This window comes from Seriola lalandi, unplaced genomic scaffold, assembly GCF_002814215.2.
Source record: "Seriola lalandi dorsalis isolate HSWRI2012SDOR001 ecotype SW California unplaced genomic scaffold, Sedor1 jcf7180002054782, whole genome shotgun sequence".
Lineage (NCBI taxonomy): Eukaryota > Metazoa > Chordata > Actinopteri > Carangiformes > Carangidae > Seriola > Seriola lalandi.
In genome coordinates, this window is record NW_019525335.1 from 1079330 (window position 1) to 1099614 (window position 20285).

A 20285-nucleotide genomic window follows, 5' to 3' on the forward strand; every position below is an offset into this window, starting at 1 on the left:
TATGACCCCTCCTCCCTCTCTCCCCCTCCTCCCCCTTACACAAACAAACCCTACAGGTACGTCCATAAACACATTACAGCATTAACGTGCTGCCACTTAGTTGGTGCGACCTGCAGACTTGTTAACACACATCCAGACGTACAGAGGGGTCATACAGTGTCAGGCTGATACACAAATAATGAACACATATTAACTTATTATATTGTATGTTATTTATTGCGTCCTTTGTCTCTGTGACCATTCAAGTCAAAGTCCTTCATATGAAATAAGTAATAGAAATACACTACATTTGGTTTTCAGTCCATGCACATTAAAGCTGCCAAACAGACTAAAAATTATATTTATACGTTTGATTTGATTTAATTTCCACAGTGTTAACATGCACACTCAGTCACAGTTAATTAAAATTGAATAAAAGTGGAACTCGAATCATTCCTGTGGGTGTTTCCCAGAAACCAGAGGAGTGATGCAATGAGCTGACTGGTGATGAAAACAAATATCTGTGGTTTAAAGTTGAATTAATTAATGTGACGCCCGTGAGCCACCAGACATCCTGCCTGTGTAAAACATGTGAACACATGTCGGTATGTAAATGTACTGAAGTTTTATTTTATCACTTGATGCAGGAGGAATTTCCTCCAGGGGCTGGTGAGGGTTGAGCTTAATCACAAAGAGAAACGTGGAGGAACATCAGCATGTTGTTTGAACTGTGTTTTGTTGTTGTTCCAAGGGGGGGCGGACTCTCTGCATGAAGGAGGTGTGTCCTGTCCTTTCCTGCCCCGCCCACCTGACCCACACCCCGCCCGGGCAGTGCTGTCCCAGATGTCTCGGTAAAAACCAGTAATCACGTCTTTTTCACCTGTCACCTGTCTGGAGAGTTAAAGTTTTAATGTTATAATAAAAAAGTTTTCTGAAACCAAAGTTAAAAGTTTGAGAAAAAATAAGAGTAATGATTGTTGTATTCATTTTACAGCACTACTTTCTTATAAAATTATGACTTTATCTCAAACTATTACACCTTTTTCATCAAATTACAAATGTATCTCCTAATGTTATGGCTTTTGCTTTTGTAAAATTACAACTTTATTTACAAATTTTTGTGATTGTTTTAATATTTTTGGTATATTTCTGAAAATCTCCCACTACAGTCAGTGACACTAACGCTTTAAGACATTAATGTAACAAGTAGCTTGTTCCAGACTCATGCAGGGCATTAACTTGCACTTATACAATGTAAATAGTCTACGTCATGCAAGCTAAGTAACCTGAAAATGTTACTGTATTAATGCATTAATGTCTCCCTGCATCTGATGTCTGACTCTGTGTCTCCTGCTCCTCCTCCTCTTCCTCCTCCAGGTCAGAGGAAGGTGTTTGATCTGTCTTTAGGAAGCTGTCTGTTCCACAGTGAGGTCTATGAGAACGGCACTTGCTTCCTTCACGACAACTGCACCACCTGCACCTGCAAGGTACCGGCCTGGATAAGAAGCAGCCACCAGCTGGATCCACTCAGTGTCCAGCCCATAATTATTAATTTCCATTTTTGATTCCATCAAAAACATGTTCAAAAAAACGTGAGAATATGAACGGCCGTTCTCTTCTTCTTCATCTTCTTCTTCTTCTTCTTCTTCTTCTTCTTCTTCTTCTTCTTCTTCTTCTACTTCTACTTCTTCCCAGGATTCAACAGTGGTGTGCAAGAAGCGGTGCTCACGGCCGGGGAGTTGCCAGGGCAACCAGTGTTGTGATGAGTGTTTGTCCTACGTGAAGGTGGAGGAGGTGAAGTACTGCAGAGTCCGGAACAAGATCTACAGGGTGAGAGAGAAGACACAGGAGGGAGGGACGGAGGGATGATGGAGGGACACATGAATAAATGAACAGAATGTGTGTGTGGATAATGGGAGGAGGATGGACAGACGGATAAATGGGTGAATGTAATGACAGATGAAAGGACAAACATAAACAGATGGATGGAAGAAAGAAGGATGATAGACAGATGGTTGAAAGGATGACTGGAAAAAAGGACAGATGTTCAGATGGATGGATGATGGAGAGATGGAGGGAAGAATGAACAGGTGCATAAATGGATGATTGATGGGCAGATGGATAAATTAATGATGGATGAGTGGATGAATGGATGATGAAGGGGTGGAAATACAGTATGTAAGATGGATGGATGGATGATGGATGGATGAATGATTGATGGATAGATGAATGATGGATGAATGATGGATGGACAGATGATGGATGAATGGATGGATGGATGGATGATAGATGAATGGATGAAGGATGGACAGATGATGGATGAATGGATGGACGGATGATGGATGGATGAATGATGGAAGGATGGATGGATGATGGATGAAGGATGGACGGATGATGGATGGATGAGTGTATCTACGTCTGGATGATGCTCTGACCACGCTGTTGCTCCTGCAGGAAGGAGACATGTGGTCGTCAGTGAACTGCACTCTGTGCGCCTGTGTCAAAGGAAACATCGAGTGTCGGCCCAAACACTGTGTACCAATCACCAGCTGCCCCTCGGTGAGTGACAGGCCCGACGGCCAATCAGCAGCCTGTATTCTATCTGCAGGGTTTACACGGTGGACGTCGGACCTACAGCACCGACTCTCTCTCTCTCTGTCGCTCTTCTTCTTCTGCTTCTTGCCTCTCAGCGTGAACACTTTACAGCCCATGACTAACTCCGTCTTTCTCACTTCACACGCGTGACGCCTCCACACTGTTCCTGATTTACTGACGGAGCTGCCATAACCCATCCCCTCAAACTAACCCTTTCACCTAAAAAAACAGTCTGTGTGAACCAAAACGCTCAGAGACACAACTTCTTTTTTTTTTTTAAACTTTATTTATCTTTTTGTTTACATGTTTACACATTTTCATAAATCAGAATGATTTCTATCATCCTTTTCTTTGTGCATTTCCAAGACGACTTTGATACTTGTCATTTGCACGTTCATGTCTTTTAGTTTTAGTTTATTTATTTATTTGATGGGGACGATGCAATTTAACATAGTTTAAAAACAAAAAAGCAACAGCAAAAACAACACACTTGATAATGTCCTATAATTAGCTAAAAATATACAGATGTTGAGTCTAAAAAGAGACGAGACGACAACAAGCTACAAACAGTCAAACAAAAGCAACTTTGGATATAACTGGAGAAAGTCAGATGTTAGATCAGTGTGTATCAAACCGGACTCTCCTACAACAGTGAGGTTTCTCCTGTGTGACGGGGAGCTGTTGTTTCAGCACATCAGCCGTCTTTCACTGCAGCTGAAACGGGAACATTAGCTGTCAAACGCTCTGGGAAACTGCTGGCAGGAGGAAGGTTTTTTTGCGCCGCGTTCACCTGTCGCAGAGGTCGCCCGGGGGTCATCTGTCTGCCGCCGGGTGATGGAGTGGATTCCTCGCATACCGCCGGCCGCTGGCGGTCACGCAGTCAAAGGCAGTGTCAGTGTTAGTCCAAGTTCACACGCTTCCAGCAGTTACAACAAGCCCTCACCTGTTGTTTGTGGTCAGAGCAGGCGACTGCAGGGTGATGTAGGTGGTCTGCTCTCAGCTCTGTCTCCTGTGAAAACCTCTTGTTTCACATATAGCCTATAGATGTAGTATTATAATAATATTTTATATAAACAACATATAAAAGGTTAGCTGTGGAGTTGATGTCATGACAACAACTTGCCTGTTTAACTTGTTGGAGTCAGATTTTAGCATTAAATCGTTTTATTTTCTCTTTTCTGAAATACTTTTAAACTTCGTCTGTAGCTCATGAAAAACTTGTAATTTTCAGCAACAGTAGAATAAAGCATTAACTGTCCTTCAGATTTTAACATCTTCAGTCTTTATAGACATTTTAGATTAGATAAAAACATGAATCACGACAATGGTGTTTTATCGTTTTCAAATTAAAAGCGTAGTTCAACATTTCAGGAAATCCAGGTGGAAACAGCCTCTAAAGCTGAACGACAAAGTTAAAGCTCACTAATTAACACAACGTGTCTCAGAACAGTCGCACTGATGAACACACATGCAGGTGTGAGGTGTGTGGACTGGACTCTACCTGCTGGGTCGTCAGGAGAATTCAGCTCACCTGGTCTGACTGACACATTATATAAACCTGTGGGAGTCACGCCCCTGGTTTCCCACCTTTTAGGTTTTATAAACTTTTAATTTTTTTTAAATTTTCTATTTTAATACACTTAAGAGTTAAATGGGTGAACCTGTGAAGTAAATTGACGTGTTAAAGTTTGAGTCACTGAAGACATTTTGACACATCACAGTAGGACAAGTGTAGGTGTAAATATAAGAAATAAAATGAAAGATGTTTACATTTGTCAAACCGTCATGTTTCACTGGGACACTTGAACCGAACCATCGTTCATTTTATTATTTAAATCTGTGAATAAAGTCCTGGAGGAGTCTGAAGATGAGATGAACTCTGGTCTCAGGCATCACACACCTGTCCCCAGTTATGAGAGTGACTCTCTCATACAGAGGTCACCGCAGCCTATCTCACCCAAACACACACACACACACACACACTCTCCCATGCCGTCATCCTGCGGTCAGCGGCAGGTCGGCAGAGTGTGTGTGCGTCGATTCGGAGACAGTGTGTCTGCGAATAGCCTTTTGTCTGCGTGACGTTTGAGTGACAGCAAAGAAGAGGTTCCCTATATTTAGGCCCCTGAAAACCAATCTCTGTCACCGTGTGTGTGTGTGTGTGTGTGTGTGTGTGTGTGTGTGTCTCCTCGGCCTGTCAAAAGGCAGCCCCCTTCAAAGAGAGAGAGTGCCCTTTGTGCAGAGGTTAGGACTCTGGAGTGTGTATGGCGTGTATGGAGAACGTCTGTATGTGATGACAGACGGGTTATATATATGTGTGTGTGTGTGTGTGTGTGTGTGTGTGTGTGTGTGTGTGTGTGCCAGTGAAGGGCTTCCCTCAGGCAACAAAAAGTAGGTGTGTGAAAGGGTCCTCTGATCTGCTGCACTTCTAATGGAAGTTGAAACATACTGTACACACACACACACACACACACACACACACACACACACACACACAGAGGGTCGTGTTACACAGACAGAGTTCAGCAGTTGAAGTCGGAGTATCGGTGTCTTTGTGGTCGTCCTGGTTCGACTGTGAGCTTGTCACAACGGGAACTTTTTCCTCCGTTTCTCTCTTTCATTAAATTTCTTTTTCCATCTGCGTGAGCGACAGCATGAGAACAGAACTGTTACCTGAGTCAGCAACAACAGGTGGAAAAAATGTCAGTTTAACTGTTTAACTGTCTCCGAAATGTGGCTGATCGCCGGCGGACATCAACCAGAGAAAATGAAGCGCATATAAATAGAAACTGTTCCAGTGGCTGGAATAGTTCAACAGCTGAAATCTCTGTTGGGCCTGTGATGCATTTTGTCAACATTTCTTGTCTCTTGCTGTAATCAGGTGTTCTGTCATCTGTCCTGCAGCCGTCTCATCCCTGTGAGAGTGTCCTAACACTGAGCGTCTGTGCTTTGTCTCTCTGCAGAATAAGATCCTGAACAGAACCGGCTGCTGTCCGGTTTGCACTGAAAGTGAGTAAGTCCCCCTCGGCCCTCCAGCATCCTCGTCCTCCAGAGTGTTCATGTGTCTTTAACGATGACAGTCTTGAATTTGAGGCCTTAAAATATCTTAATATAATCAAGCAATTCTGTTTGTAGATGAGATTTTGTTCTGGTGTGGCTGTGAAATTGGTTATTGATTATTTCTACTCAGTGGTGTGTAGGAAGACAGTCACAAAAAAAGGCAGAAACTATGAATTGGCTTCTGAAAGGCAGTGGAAGCAAATCTCACTGCAGCCGCTGCAGCTTCATCGGAGTGTTTCCCACGAGCTTCGGTCCAGACTGTGGTTTGCCCTCGGGTCATTTTACTTTGGTTTTTTGGCTGCGAACTGCAACAAAAATCCCCAAAATGTCTGTAAATGTACCATTTCAGGACTTCAAAGACTTTGTAACCTCGCTTCTTCATAAAGCTGAGTTCAGTTCAGTTGGTAAAACAGAAGTTTTACCACACCACAGATCCCATTCCCACTTCAGAGTCAGGTCAGATTAGTGCCACATATTTCAACATTTATGATAAATGATCCATCTGCTGCTGGCTGTCAGGCATCAACGTGGAGTTTCCTTTTTTAAACTTTACATTTTGGGTTGTTTTGGGACAGAGACAGAGACCTGCTGCTGTCCCACTGCTGGGATTTTAAACCATTTAAGTTCCAACAGCCTCTTTTTCCAAAAGTTATTTCTGCTTCTTTTGGTCGTTCTTTCCCACAGATTTCAACACTTACTCCATCTCTCTCTCTCTCCCTCTCTCTCTCTCCCTCCCGCCCTCTGCAGAGTCAGGTGTGTGCACAGTGTTTGGGGACCCTCACTACAACACCTTCGATGGCAGAACCTTTAACTTTCAGGGAACGTGTCAGTACGTTCTGACTCGCGACTGTGGCGGAGTCCCCACCGGAAGTCCAGGAAATAACATCAACAGCCCAGACTCCAGCTTCACGGTACGGAGGGAGTTTACGTTCGTGGGACATTTTACCGCCTCTGAACAAACACGCCGACGTTTTGACGTCAGTTTTATTTGCTGTCTGAGTTCCCCTGCTTTTAAAACGCAGACAAGAGCCTGCTGTGTAACGCTAAACCTCAACATGTGAAATCCTTCTGTGAAAAGCCAAAAAAACTGCTGTTTAAATAACAGGAACATCTCTGAGAGAACTTCACCTTCACTCTCCGTCACTTCTCTCCTCCCAGGTGTTGGTGAAGAACGACGCCCGGCGGACCCGCTCCTTCTCCTGGACTCAGTCGGTGGAGGTGAGGCTGGGGGGTTTGATCCTCAGCCTGCACCAGCACCTGACGGTCCGGAGGAACGGCACCCGCATCGCCCTGCCCTACCACGGCCCCGGCGTGCACATCGACCTGGACGGATATCTGCTCAAACTCACCACCATCGCAGGTCAACACACGCTATAATGAAAATATGAAGCCGTCCTCATCAGTGTGACATGAAGCGGGAACAATTGTTCAAATTTCAGTGCAAACAGCTACAAACCACAGTTATGTTAAACTGACAAAGATTTAAACTGTCGTTGTGACTCATAATCAATATATAGACACTTATTAGTGTCATTAGGCCACAGTGTTGCAGCCTTTTGCGTGGATTATAATAAATAATTATAGAGTTTGTACTTTTCAATTAACATATAAAGCAGAAATCAAGTGTAAACCTAATGAATTTTAACTGTGAAATAGTGTGTAATTATTCACATTACACTCTAAACTGCAGCTGCTGCAAAATAATGTCAACTCAAGCTCAACTTACTGGCCTTTTCAATCAATTTCATTCACAACTGAGCACAGTCTGTTTGCTGATGAAGTCCATGTGGTTGAAAGCTATGGCAAAAGCTAGTAAATGGACCTTGAGTTAATACTGTGACTGTGGTCGAGAATAAAGTTTCAACTTTGACTTTTAAAAAGTATAAAATTAATTTCCCTGTTTGTTCTGTTGAGTAGAGAAGTTTTGTCTAAAGGAATTTACTTCCAGTCTTGAACATGTAGTTTTCCCTCCCTCCACCTGCAGGTCTGGAGATCACGTGGGACGGTGACAGTTTCGTGGAGGTCGTGGCGGCCCCCCACCTGCGCGGACGCCTCTGCGGCCTCTGCGGCAACTACAACGGCCACAAGCGCGACGACACCATGGGAGGCGACGGCCAGTTCAAGTTCGACGTGGACGAGTTCGCCGAGTCGTGGCGGGTGGAGGGAAACGAGGTGTGCTCCCAGCAGCCCCCGCCTCGCCGGCCGACGCCCTTCCTGTGTCCGGGCAGCGTCAAGGTCAAGTTCCGCGCTCACCGGGAGTGTCAGAAGATCAAGTCGTGGGAGTTTCAGAAGTGCCACCGCGTGGTCGACTTCGCCCCTTTCTACAGGTGAGGCCGGAGCCGACACCAAAACGATGACACAACAACCCACATAATAAATAACCACTTACTTTAACCCTACCCCTGCCTGACTGTAACCACACCGTGCTGTATGTATGAAGAAAAACACATCTGTCTTCACCACATAAACTCATCTAGATTTCACCAAAGATGTACATGAGTGTATTTTACCTGTGGTTCTGAATAATCCTGTTAATATAAACTAACTATAACTAACTAATCTTGCTCTCCGCAGGTCGTGTGTGACAGACATGTGTGAGTGTCCGGTCCATAAAAACTGCTACTGCGAATCCTTCATCGCCTACAGCCGAGCCTGCGAGAGAGAGGGAGTACCCGTCGTCTGGAGGCCCGACACTGCCTGTATGGGTGAGTCACGGCGCCCGAGACCCAATCAAATCACATGTGATTTAAAATGATCTCACAGACCGATGGATAACTTGTTTAATCTGAAGTTTTGTTCACTGTGGTTTTAACTAAGATCAGTTTCGTCCTTCAACATGAACGTGGCTGCAGCTGACGTCTGTTCAGGATGTGACATCGAATCTCTATCCAGCAAAATCAGCCTCTAAATAAATTCAGATCAAAAATGATTAATTATATTAATAGTTTAGGTGAACTCATGATAATACAGGTCTGACATGAATCTGGATGATTTACAATCCTGAAACTCCCCTTGAAAGAAAATAAATCACACTTTGTTTTTAGGAACCAGAAGAAGCCAAAGCTTAGTGACGGCTGATTTACTTTATACATGAAGTGAAATTTTCTCTTCCCTCCATCAGCCACCCAGTGTAAACACGGCGCCGTGTACGACACCTGCGGCCCGGGCTGCACCAAAACCTGCGACAACTGGAACGAGATCGGACCGTGCCACAAGCCCTGCGTGGCCGGCTGCCACTGTCCCGCCAACCTGGTGCTGTTCCAGGGACGCTGCATCAAACCCATATCCTGCCCCGGGCGGTGACCCTTGTGACTCGGGTGGGAGGGGAGAGGTGGGAGGGTCGTTTAGTTTCACAAATTAAAAAAAGGGCCAAACTTGCCGAGAAGAAGAGTTTGGGAGGACACTAAAGGGTCTGAGGTCGACGGATCAGATGCCACGAGGCACTCAGGGTCCATATCTTAGCGAGGAAGCGTTGCTGCAGCGACGCCTCGGCGAAGGAATGGACCGAAGGGAAACTTTGTGGGATGGGAGGTTGATCCTCGCTGCTGCATTCAGCTTCTGAACTTTCTTGTGCCTCTTGCAATATCATGTACTGTTACAATACCAGTCGCCGCCACAGGGGGGCGCCAATTTCAGATTCGTAGAGGAAGAACTCGGCTCCTGAGAGGGAACTCAGGGGCCCTGTTTGGAGGTTTTACACTCTCCGGTATCTGAGGAAAAGTTCGACACGCTGCCGCGGACCCTCAGGAAACAAACGGGGCCAGTGGACTCCCGTCAGAGCCAACATGGCGCCCGAGTTTCTCTCACAGACACTCCACAGTGGGAAACCGAGCATCTGCATGAGAGATAGCAGAGAAACTGATGCATCATATCAAACTGTCCTTGTGATCCCCTATTCCATCATTTCATACTGTAAGCTAACCAGATTTATATGAAAGACAGACAGCTTTTATATTATTATTGTTCTAATTATTATTATTATTATTATTATTATTATTATTTGTTGTTGATGTTGTTAATTTATATATCTGTCAAATGAGACGTTGTAGCAAAGAGCCAGAATCATGAATATAATTGAGTTATAAATGATCTAAAGGGAAACAAAAGCTATTTATGTATTTGTAGTGTACTTTTGTGTTACTGTTTGAAGAGAAATGCCCAAATGTGACTCAGTCGTTGCACCATCGCAGGGAAAAAAGTACTGTATTGTGTTGTGCTCCAGTGTACAGGTTGTCGTGGTTAGTATCAAACTGAAGGTGTTCATCTAAGCGTATGTTTCACTTGACAATAATTATTTAAGACCAGCAATATAATCTTTCTTGGAAGTCGACTGTGGACTGCTGTCTTTACTTCTTACAGTCTCAAATACCTTGTTGGAGGAGGAGAACGCCCGACCTGAAGGTTGCTGGTTCAAATCCCCACAACAATGTTGATGATTTCCCAGGCTCAATGGTCATAAGAAAAGATTTTCACAATAAAAGGGTTAAGACCGTTTTAAATACATTTGCACACTTTTAATACACTTCAAATTTGTACAAACATATCTCACATAAATGAATCACTAAAACAAAAACATTACAACTAAAGCACCAAAATACAACAGAGTCCATCAGACAGGAGAACGTCCACCTGCCTCAGTGGTCGACTCGTTGGTGGAGAAACTAATCATCCACATCTGGCGGACGATTCAGTTCTCACATAAAAGAAGAAATACTTTGACAGTAACTGGTAATCTGAGAAGCAGGATATCTGAAGACGGTTACAGTTTTTCATACTGTGTGTTTTTTTGTCAGTGACTTGTGTCACTTGATAACGTACAATCATCTCTGTTCTGTTCTGTGCATTAATGAAGCAAAGCTGAACTTCACCTGAAGACACTTTTTGAGAAACACGGCTACGATATAAAACACCGACAGCTCCGGTTACATCCTGCGTGATGCTAAACCGCGCTCGACACGTACGCTCATCACGGTAGCTGAGGAGTTTCATTCCAAAATTCACGTGACAATTAATTAATTTTCGTGTAAGCAAACATTTATTAGGAGCAGATCCAATTAATGATGCGGGTATTAATGATTGATAAAGATATATCGCACTGTATTTACTGTCTGACATTCTATTTGAGTGTAAAGTTAAAAGTTCCCGCATATGAAAATAGTAGGTGAATGGCGCACTACACTGGTGCTCTACTTTCAGCTAAGAAACCTGCAAATACTGTGAGGCTGATGAATCATAAGTGAAATGTCAATTGAATTCGCAGCTCCCCACAGAGTGGAGAGTGTCAGCCTGAACAGGGAACAGTAGCTGTGTGAGTCTGTGTGGGCGGCTGTATTGATTCAAACTGAACCATTCAGGCTCCTCAGACTCATGGGAAATACAACTGGGGAAAAAAAAAAGGCAGATTGATTGACTTCTTCCAGAACCAATAATATTTCTATGATGGCCGGCGTGTGCCTGTATTTTCCAGTAGCTCTTCGTTCTCCTTCATCATACAAAATTAAAACAAATAAACTTAAGACTTCTTTTATTGGTCTCTTAACAACAGATTGGCTGTCTAATTAATAAGGAGAGAACATCCCTCAACCCATAATTCCCAAAACTTTTTACCATCTCCTGGAAATGAGCACGATTCAGGGTTTAACCCTTTTTTTTTTTCATTGGTTATTTTGCAGTGAAACTCTTCAGCTGCGTGTTTCTGACTGCATTAACAATAATATACAGTACGACCAAAACCAAATGATTTTCACCAACACCACCGGCTCCAGCAGATGAAAGGGAAACAATCACCGACTTCACTGGTTCATAAGCACGACACAGACAGTCTCAGATAAAAGCAACAAAAGAAAAGAAAAACACAATAACACAGTGACTCTGTGACACCGCTGACGTTCCTGCTCTCCGCACGTGACGCGGCTCTTTGGCATTTTTCAGAAAGCGACACATTCACCTTCATTTCCGAGCTGAAATGCTGTAAGGCGTGGAATGGTACCGTGGTGTAGGTGTTAATATGAAAAGTCTGGATCAAAAATAAGATTCTCTGTTGGAATAAAACGACACGACTGATACGACGAGCTTCGAATGAGCAGCGGCCATTTTGCAAAAATATTACAGGAAAATAAAGCTCTTTGGAGGAAATTAGTTTTCCCTTTTTAACTTTGATAAAAGCCATTAACTGATTAATTATCGGATTAACTTTAACTGATTAATGACTGATTTAATAACATCAGTAATCCTCTGAGGCGTTGCTATGATACTGTTACTGGTCACACTGTGAGTCAGCTGGATTCTGTTGTGATAGTTGATTGATCAGATGAGCGAGAGGATGAAAGTAATGACGGCTTTAAAGATCTCCATCGTCTAAATACCACCTCAATAAGTCCTCCTCTGTTAGACGCAGAGCGGGGAAACGTACATTCAGACATTCTCATTGTTTTACAAACAGACAAGAGTGTGTTTGAGTTTCTCATCAGCAGCTGGAGCAGCTGTTTCCAAGCTTAGATAAGGAAGAATGTAGTTTGTCCAGCACCGCGATGAGAAGCTGGTGAGGAAAGTGAAGCAGCTAAAAGAGGCAGATGTTTCTCTCTCGGAGGTGAGAGGAGGCTGAGCACTGGACTTCAGTTCAACTGTTTGCTAATCTTCTGCCCCCTAGTGGTAAAAACAATCACTCGGCGCAGATTTAAACACCTGCATCTCGACTCCAAAGTGTAGCTGTTGTACTATGTGGTCCTAAATATCAACCATCTAAACTTCAAATTCACTTTAAAGTTACGTCACTAAACAAGACAAGTTTGAACTCAACTCGCATGAGAATGAAATCAGAACAGAGCAGCAACATGACAGTTAATTTCTACAAGTAGATGAACTGTTTAATTAAAGTTATTCTATATTTTCCTCTTTGTCAATAAATCTCATTAAAAACCAAAAACAGCACTCAATTGACTCAATTAACGAGCGCTGTGTGCATCACACACACACACACACACACACACACACACACACACACACACACACACACACACACACACACACAATCCACCATCCTGCTGCCTCAAATACGCACTAAAACATCAAATGTGGATTAATCCGCTGCTGGAAATAGTCCCTCAACAGATGCACTATTTCCTCCTGTGTGTTTGAGTAACTTTTGTCTGTTTCAGGAAGTCACTGTATCGATCTTTATCCTTGTGATCCGATTTTTAAAGATTTACATTTTCAGTAGGAATCAGTGAGCTCAGGGCAGAGAAGGCGATCAGTACCGGGACACTAGCACATTGTTGGTTCTGGTGTTTTCATGAGATTCATTGACAATAAGGAAAATATAATCAGCAGCCTTGTCCTTTAATGAAGGTCATCTGACATTAGGTTGATAGTTAGTCACAACCTTTTCAAGATTAATTTCTAAAATGAGCAGCAAACAGTTTCAAACCACAAAAAAAGAAACACTGCTGCACAATGGGAGTTTTTTTTTTTTTCCTCGACTTGTTGCTCATTCGCCGGCAGCACGACGTGGAGACGATTCCCACAACCTTCTCTGACAAACGACGCGACGAGGGGAGAGACCGAGCCGCGATATATCGAGCCGACCTCTTCCTCGTCCCGACACAGAGACGAAACCCCAACAAAAACAGATGATACAAGTAGGTAAAACTAGCTGCTCTAAGTACAGAAAATATGTATGTGCACTCTAATATATAATCTTCCAAACCTCTCAAGTAAAAGTTTCTTTTTCCTAGAGTTTTGCTATACAAAACAAAATATACATCTAATAAAAATTCACTCTTAAAGTTCCAGGCTGGCCAGCTTTAAGGATATACTAAAATAATAAAGATAAAAAAAAAAAAATACAGTCAACCCAAGATATACAGCTGGGGTCAGCTACCACAGCAAAGGAACAAGTGAACCAGGCAGAAAGGAGGAAGAGGAGTGTGGGCAGAGAGAGAGACTGACCAGCGCAGAAGTCAGTCGTCATCGCTGTCGCTGCCTGATTCGCTGAGCTGGAGGTCGTTTCCTGCGAGGAAGAGGAAGATTCTTAATATAAAATAAATTATTTATTAAAAAATAAGTTCTAAAAGATAAACTCCAGCTTCCTGTCACCTTAAACCCTGAGATACTCACTGAGCGTGTTCATGAGCTGGTTGTTGCCCTGCTGCCGGTCGGCTCCTCCGTTGGCCATGGGGTGGCGGTTGGGGGAGGTCTGACTGAGCGGTCGGGGGGCGTCGTGCTCGCCGTCGCTGCTGCTGCTGTCGTCGCCGCTCCCCGAGGCGCTGGCCGAGTCAGAGGAGCTGCTGCTGCCGCTGCTGCTCATCTGCTCTATCACCTCCACCTCCGCTCGCAGCTCTGCCAACATTAAAGTTTTATCTTCCCAGTGTTGATTTATTTCCAATTATCAGTGAAAACCCGACTTCATCCTTCCACGTGTTATGATTTAAGGCAGGATAGAGTTCGCTCACCTCTTTTGATGTCGTCGAGCTGGGGCTCTGGGGAGGGGTTATCCTTCGAAGGGGAAGGGGATGTCTTGACTCCGGCCCCGGGCTTGGTGGGGGCCCGGAACTGAGAGCTGGGCTGGCTGGACCGGACCGACTGCTGTTCGATTCGGGCCTGGATCTTACTGCTGCCCTCTGCCCTGAAACACACATTCACACGCAGCAGATATACACACTATTAGTCCTTTGTGTCTCTACAAATATCTCTTGATTTATCTGGAGCTTAAACGCTGTAAAATCCTTCCTGGAGATTTGAAAACAATGAAGAAAAAAAGCATGTTTATGTCATTAAAAATAAGTTATTGCACCAAATCTAATCACTGGCGTGAACTGCTTTGACGTCTCACCTGGTTTTCTTGACCTGGATGCTGCTGCTCAGCTTCTCCAGTACGAATTCCCCAGTGTCGTGGTTAATGATGAGCACACAGTCCTTCTGGTAAGGCCGCTTGTTTCCTTTGAACACCGTCATGGGAGGCGTTGAGCCCTGAAAGAACAACGGTTCATCTAAATATGTTCCATCTATGTTTTCTTTTAAATTATCAGAATGAATTATTCTATTATAAATGAGCCAGTCTTGATTGACGTTAACCAGCCGACCTCTTATTTTCACTGCTACCAAATCAGCTCAGGTGACACAAAGTCAAACTCAGTTCTATTAATTTCATATCTCTTTACTTATCTATATTTGTACCTTACTAGATACTGCACATAATGGTTTTCCAAACATTCACATATCCTCATTGTTTGGGTCAGATAAACAGACGGTAGGCTGCAGTGCAGTTCAGCAGTTTTACCGGAATGTGAGGTAACGTTATGGTAACTTCATCTCCTTTCCCAACTTGTAGCTCTCCCTCACAGCTCGTGTCGATAGATGCTGGTTTGAAGTCATCTGCAAAAGAAACATTTTTAGAAAAATGTGAGCACAAGGTGCACTGAGAGGGACGAAAACAAACTCTGATGAGGAAACTATGTAATAAATGGTTTCTAAATTACCTTAAATATACAAACAATTCTGTTAAATTCAGCACCTAATCTGCCAATACTTATCTTTATTCAACTGCACACAGTTTACACACATGTGATGTTTTCCTGATTAATGAGCAAGTTGGTCAGAGCTGAGTTTTTGTGTGCAGCAAGTCCCTCATTAATTTTTTTTGTAATAACTCAACAAAAACAAAACAAAACTGAGTCACAAAATCTGAACAAAATATTTAGAGTTGATATTTTTTTTTATACTCAATTTCAAACTAGTCTTAATTCATGCATTTGCCAATAAAGAAAAACATGTATACAACCACCTTGTCCTGGTTAAAGCGTACAACCAGCCAACTTCAACGTTTAAGTAAGTAAATGGTGTAAAAATGTGAGGAAGCAACACACGTGTTTGTGTATTTAACCTGTATTAATGGCAGCAGCGCTTTCTCTCCTTCCCGTACGTAATAATATTACTAAAACAAATATTAGCAAACTATAATAAGAAGTGAAAGTTGCTTAAAACTTTAAGAGCAGTGGGTGTAACGAGATTTTCTATGCAAATGACTCAATGTACTTATCCATCCATAATTGGCTAGGTTGTATAACAGACATCCTCCCCGTCCATGTGAGCGCACTTATCCCACACAACAGATCGTTTAACACCCTGCGCCTGTTTTTAACGCGTTTTCTTTTGTTTATGTGTAATGTTTTTTTTTTTTTTTTTTGTTGACACACTCACATCTGATGGTGTGAAAGGAAGATTTTGGCCTCTTCTCAAAGCTTTCTCCGAGCTTCAAAACATGCTCCTCTTTGTCCAGCAGCGGATTCGTGCTCCCGTTCATGTCTCCGTTTGTTTTAAAACGTTTAAAAATCACATTTATCTGCGGTGTTCCCGGAGGCCGAGCTGTGTCCGATAACTTCAGAGAAGTCTAAATCAGATACCAACTATGAGACAAAGTTAGCCTGCCGCGGCTAACATTTAGCAAAACATCCCTTTCGTCACGCGGCCACGCCTCTTCCGCTTTCGGTCCGGCTGTGAAATGTGACGTTAGAAAGTCCACTTTTTATATAAAAATATAAAAGTTGCGAACAAATGAACTACATATCAAATCACATAATTACTTTTCTTAATATGTTCTGTATTTTCATTCACTATGCAACGAGTAGTGATAATATTGGCGCCTCACGGTAAGAAAAAGAACTAATTGCAATCGCTACACGGATGGATTTAAGTGACGGACAAGATGGACGCGAAATGTGTAAAGATGTAGCCAGTCGGAAATTTTGTTAAAACATTAGGTTAGTTTTACTTCCATTTGTCGTCTAAGTAACTGAAGTTGAAGTACAATCGCATGATATGGTTGTTTCCCAATAAATTAACGACCAACAGAAACCGTTAGAAAGCAAAACCTCTGTTTTTTAAAAGCAGCATGGCGCTCTCAAATGAAAGTTTCCCCGGTGATATTAAACTATCATCATCCCAAGAAGAAGAAGAAGGGTCAAAAGATGAAATCCCCGGACAAACCAAAACCTCCACCGCCAGAGTTTTAAGTCAGGAGGAGCTGGACAGACTCGGCGGGGAGCGGGCTCTGGTGTCCGGCTTCAAGCAGATGAAGCTTGAGAAAGAAGCTCAGAAAAACTGGGACTTGTTTTACAAAAGAAACACGACGAACTTCTTCAAGGACAGACACTGGACGACCAGAGAGTTTGAAGACCTCAAAGCGTGCAGAGAGGTGAGGAAGAGAGTGGAGCAATTAGAGGAACGTTCTTTTAATGTTTTAATTGGATTTAGTTTTTTCGTGGTGTGTTGCTTGATGTGGTTAAGTTATGAGTTGTGTAACTGAACTTGATGCTTATTGGTTAAAATAGCCCCTAAATACAGGTTGTTTTTTTTTTAATGTGTTGGGACCCAAGACAAATTTCACCAGACTTCATTCAAAAAATATGGCATTTTAACAAAACCTTTGCCAATCTGCCAATTTGCTCTTTTCAAAACACAGTTGGCAAAAAAAAAGTTTCCCACCAGGGACACTGTAAAAATTTAAAACTCAGGTGTCAGTATTTCCTTAGGTAGGGTTATACATGAATAAAGTGATCTGATATTGTGGCCATCTGTTAGTTCTGTCTTTGTCCTGCTTGGTTTGCAGTTTGAGTCACAGAGGCTGGTGCTGCTGGAGGCCGGCTGCGGCGTGGGAAACTGCATCTTCCCTCTGCTTGAGGATGACCTCAACATCTTCGTTTATGCCTGTGACTTCTCACCACGAGCTGTCGAATTTGTCAAGGTACGATATCTATCCAGTTGTATCTATGGAGCATATTTTTAACCACAAGTTAAGGCAGCGCTTGATCATACAAATAAAAACTTTTCTGTTTACAGCAAAACCCCCTGTACTGCCCTGAGCGCTGCTGTGCCTTCCAGTGCGACTTGACTCAAGATGACCTGACGGCAAACGTGCCGGAGGGCAGCGTGGACGTCGTCACTCTCATCTTCGTTCTGTCGGCCGTCCACCCTGATAAGATGAAGCTGGCTTTGCAGAACATCAGCAGGGTGAGAGCAGAGGCAGGAAAGACTCGCTGCAGGATTCCTTAATCTGATTTGATTATTTCCTCTTAACTTTGGGAGTTTTCCTCTCTTTAAAATATATAATCATTCATATACATTCCTAATATACACACAATCTAGTGTGTAGAAAAAAACGTACATACATATATTGATTGACATGAGGGTTTTTAATGTAGCTGCTGGACTTTTCAGTTACAACACTGGTCTGGTGGTAACATCCCATGCTATTTTTCATGTAAGATGAATGTAATGGTGTCACTTGCGTGTGGCTTGAAGGTGCTGAAGCCTGGAGGCATCGTCCTGTTTAGGGACTATGGCCTCTACGACCACGCCATGCTCCGATTTAAAGCTGGCAGCAAGCTGGGGGAGAACTTCTACGTACGCCAAGACGGAACCAGGTCGTACTTCTTCTCTAAAGGTCAGTAAATCACTTTAGTTTGTTTGTATAGATAGATAGATAGATGGATAGATGGAATAGAGAAGTTATTTTTCACTTATTTTAAGAGCTAATGGGTCTTTGTCTGCCCCTGTGTTTGTTGTGTGAATGTAATATAGAGGAAAAACTCTATGCAAGTTCTTGATTTTAATTCTTCAACAGTTCAGCCAGTCCTTGTGGGACATATCGCTCTTTGTAATGAAACTACAATATGAACGTTTGTGGAGCCTTTATCCATATTTTGTCCTTTCTCGAAAAGGTTGTTGGTTCCCTTCTTCTAAAGTGTCAGTTTGCTCTTTTCATCTGCTTTCAGAGTTCCTGGCCGAGCTCTTTGAGGAGGCGGGTTTCCAGTGTGTCACTAACGACTACGTCCTGAGAGAGACGGTCAACAAGAAGGAGGGGCTCTGTGTTCCCAGGGTGTTCCTGCAGAGCAAATTTACCAAGCCTGGCCAATCAGAGAGCTCCTGATGTCATCTAACCTTTGACTGTCACCTCATGAATCTCCAGAGGTGGAGAAGCATAAGACTGGGAAGGGAATTGGAGGCCTAATGGTGTCACCAAGGAGGCTCATGGCAGCTGGATTTCAATTCTTATGCCCATGTGGGCGATGCAGGTGGGTAAGGCAGAATAATGATACCACCTTCTAAACCACATCGGAGCTGCTCCTTCACCAACAGCTGCAGATGGTGCTTGTACCGGGAATCTTATAGATGGAAATATGTGGAACTGTATGAACTTTCTGGTCCAAAACATGCCAACAGGAGAATGATAGTTCAGTCTTGAGCTGGATTAATAATGAACAGTCTGAACTCACTTTTCACAGCCTGTGTCAAACTTTTCTCAGCTGCCTTCAAAATGTTTTTTCTCCTGTGAACAAACAGGTGTTTTCGTTGCCTCCAGCATCATTTCTCTTATTCCTCATGATATTAAGTTCATGTAAGGATGTTTAGGATTTTAATTTTGTGTAAATGATTTTAAATGTTTTCACCATCTATACTGTGAGGGGAAAAAACAACTGCAGTGTGTCATTTCACACTTGGTCTAAAATAGTTCAGAAAACTTGCTCACAGTATCACCTCTGGTTTGTGGTCCAGGTATTCTGAGCTATAAACCACAGAGGCAGATAACAATCATACATTCATGCACATTAACATCCTGACCTTTTTAAAAATAAACATTTAGGTGGTTTTCAAGTGTCTTAACAACAGGAAGCGTCGTTTTTATTTTACATTGTCTACAGGTAGACCAGTTTATTTCTTACTACTGGCTGCTAATATTTCACTGATATGTTAGATGAATCTTATCTGATTAAGAGACCAGTATATTCAATATAAGGAACAATGAAATGATCCTTGAGTGTCTAATTTTGTCTAGTTTGTCAATACACAAGTCATCCAGAGGAGGGCGTTGTTGGTGTGTTAAAGTGTGATTCAACACTGACCAAAAGTGGTGATCTGTGGTTTCACTTGAACTTCAGAGACTAATACCCAAAAAAGACACAACACACATTTCCTAATCAAATTATTTTCCTAATAAACACTCAGACATTTTCTGTCAGCTTGTAAACAGAAACGCAACGTTGTATTTCTGCCTGTTGGGTTTCTCTCTGCATCAGAGATCACAGAGGATACTTCAAATCTCACAGAGGCCTGTAAATCTAATGCAGTTCAATACAGCAGCCTAAGTAAATGTAAAGTACACTTTCCAATATAATGCAGTCTAACAATATATGTATTTGATTGCATTAGTTTGTGGAGACATTAAACAGTTAGCATCACACTGATTAAAGTAAATGTTTTTTTTAAAAAAGTGCTTTGTTTTAAAATGTGTTGGTTGTGTGAACATCTGTCTGTCATACAGATAAAGACCTGTCTTTTATTTTATATTTAGTTTCTTTAACAAACTCCTGTAAAATGTTTTGACACAGAGACACTAAAGATTCATTTTCATGTAAACGCTCTCGTTGCTCTTGTTTGGTGCGACCAAACTTGAAATAGCATCAGTCTCACTCTTTGAGTTCGTTCTTACATTTCAGCACAGTACTGTCACAGCCGATCTGATAGCTGAGAGTTTGTGAAGGTGAATTTCCCTTTCAGGTGTGCTGATCAATCAAGTTCTTTCTTTTTAGTTTCACAGATGTAGTGCTTTGTTTACACTGTCACTGAGGTGAAATTGATTTCTGTTTCCTGATCTC

At 42.6% G+C, this 20285-nt stretch overlaps 3 protein-coding genes across 4 annotated transcripts in view; 2 read left to right on the forward strand and 1 right to left on the reverse strand.

Annotated features, from left to right (window-relative positions):
- Window positions 1–9964, forward strand: part of bmper (BMP binding endothelial regulator) — a 31714-nt gene extending 21750 nt beyond the window's left edge. For both annotated transcript variants that reach the window (XM_087179097.1, XM_023425489.2), the window contains 10 exons: window positions 731–830; window positions 1357–1466; window positions 1675–1809; window positions 2434–2538; window positions 5538–5583; window positions 6382–6545; window positions 6793–6994; window positions 7619–7961; window positions 8209–8339; window positions 8756–9964. In XM_087179097.1, coding sequence (XP_087035223.1) covers window positions 731–830; window positions 1357–1466; window positions 1675–1809; window positions 2434–2538; window positions 5538–5583; window positions 6382–6545; window positions 6793–6994; window positions 7619–7961; window positions 8209–8339; window positions 8756–8937 — 1518 coding nt within the window. In that variant the 3' untranslated portion in view covers window positions 8938–9964. The remainder of the gene's footprint in view (window positions 1–730; window positions 831–1356; window positions 1467–1674; window positions 1810–2433; window positions 2539–5537; window positions 5584–6381; window positions 6546–6792; window positions 6995–7618; window positions 7962–8208; window positions 8340–8755) is intronic.
- Window positions 9965–12599: 2635 nt separating this feature from the next.
- Window positions 12600–16093, reverse strand: eaf1 (ELL associated factor 1). Its single transcript, XM_023425491.2, has 6 exons — window positions 15832–16093; window positions 14912–15006; window positions 14465–14601; window positions 14085–14257; window positions 13750–13971; window positions 12600–13642 (listed from the first exon to the last, which is right to left on the reverse strand). Exons 1-6 carry the CDS (start codon window positions 15932–15934, stop codon window positions 13593–13595), a joined length of 780 nt encoding a protein of 259 aa, XP_023281259.1. The 5' UTR covers window positions 15935–16093; the 3' UTR covers window positions 12600–13592.
- Window positions 16094–16235: 142 nt separating this feature from the next.
- Window positions 16236–20046, forward strand: mettl6 (methyltransferase 6, methylcytidine). Its single transcript, XM_023425467.2, has 5 exons — window positions 16236–16825; window positions 17240–17374; window positions 17470–17640; window positions 17932–18073; window positions 18405–20046. Exons 1-5 carry the CDS (start codon window positions 16523–16525, stop codon window positions 18557–18559), a joined length of 906 nt encoding a protein of 301 aa, XP_023281235.1. The 5' UTR covers window positions 16236–16522; the 3' UTR covers window positions 18560–20046.
- The last annotated feature ends 239 nt before the right edge of the window (window positions 20047–20285 follow it).

Bases quoted from the DNA above. Each gene is read 5' to 3' on its own strand.
- eaf1 (XM_023425491.2), bottom strand. From the start codon at position 15,934: ATGAACGGGAGCACGAATCCGCTGCTGGACAAAGAGGAGCATGTTTTG. The intron at 14,258-14,464 runs GTGAGACGTCAA...TGTGTGTTTCAG, and splicing joins ATCCAGGTCAAGAAAACCAG to GGCAGAGGGCAGCAGTAAGA. The intron at 13,972-14,084 runs GTGAGCGAACTC...TAATGTTGGCAG, and splicing joins GCTCGACGACATCAAAAGAG to AGCTGCGAGCGGAGGTGGAG.
- mettl6 (XM_023425467.2), top strand. From the start codon at position 16,523: ATGGCGCTCTCAAATGAAAGTTTCCCCGGTGATATTAAACTATCATCA. The intron at 16,826-17,239 runs GTGAGGAAGAGA...CTTGGTTTGCAG, and splicing joins ACCTCAAAGCGTGCAGAGAG to TTTGAGTCACAGAGGCTGGT. The intron at 17,641-17,931 runs GTGAGAGCAGAG...TGTGGCTTGAAG, and splicing joins CTTTGCAGAACATCAGCAGG to GTGCTGAAGCCTGGAGGCAT.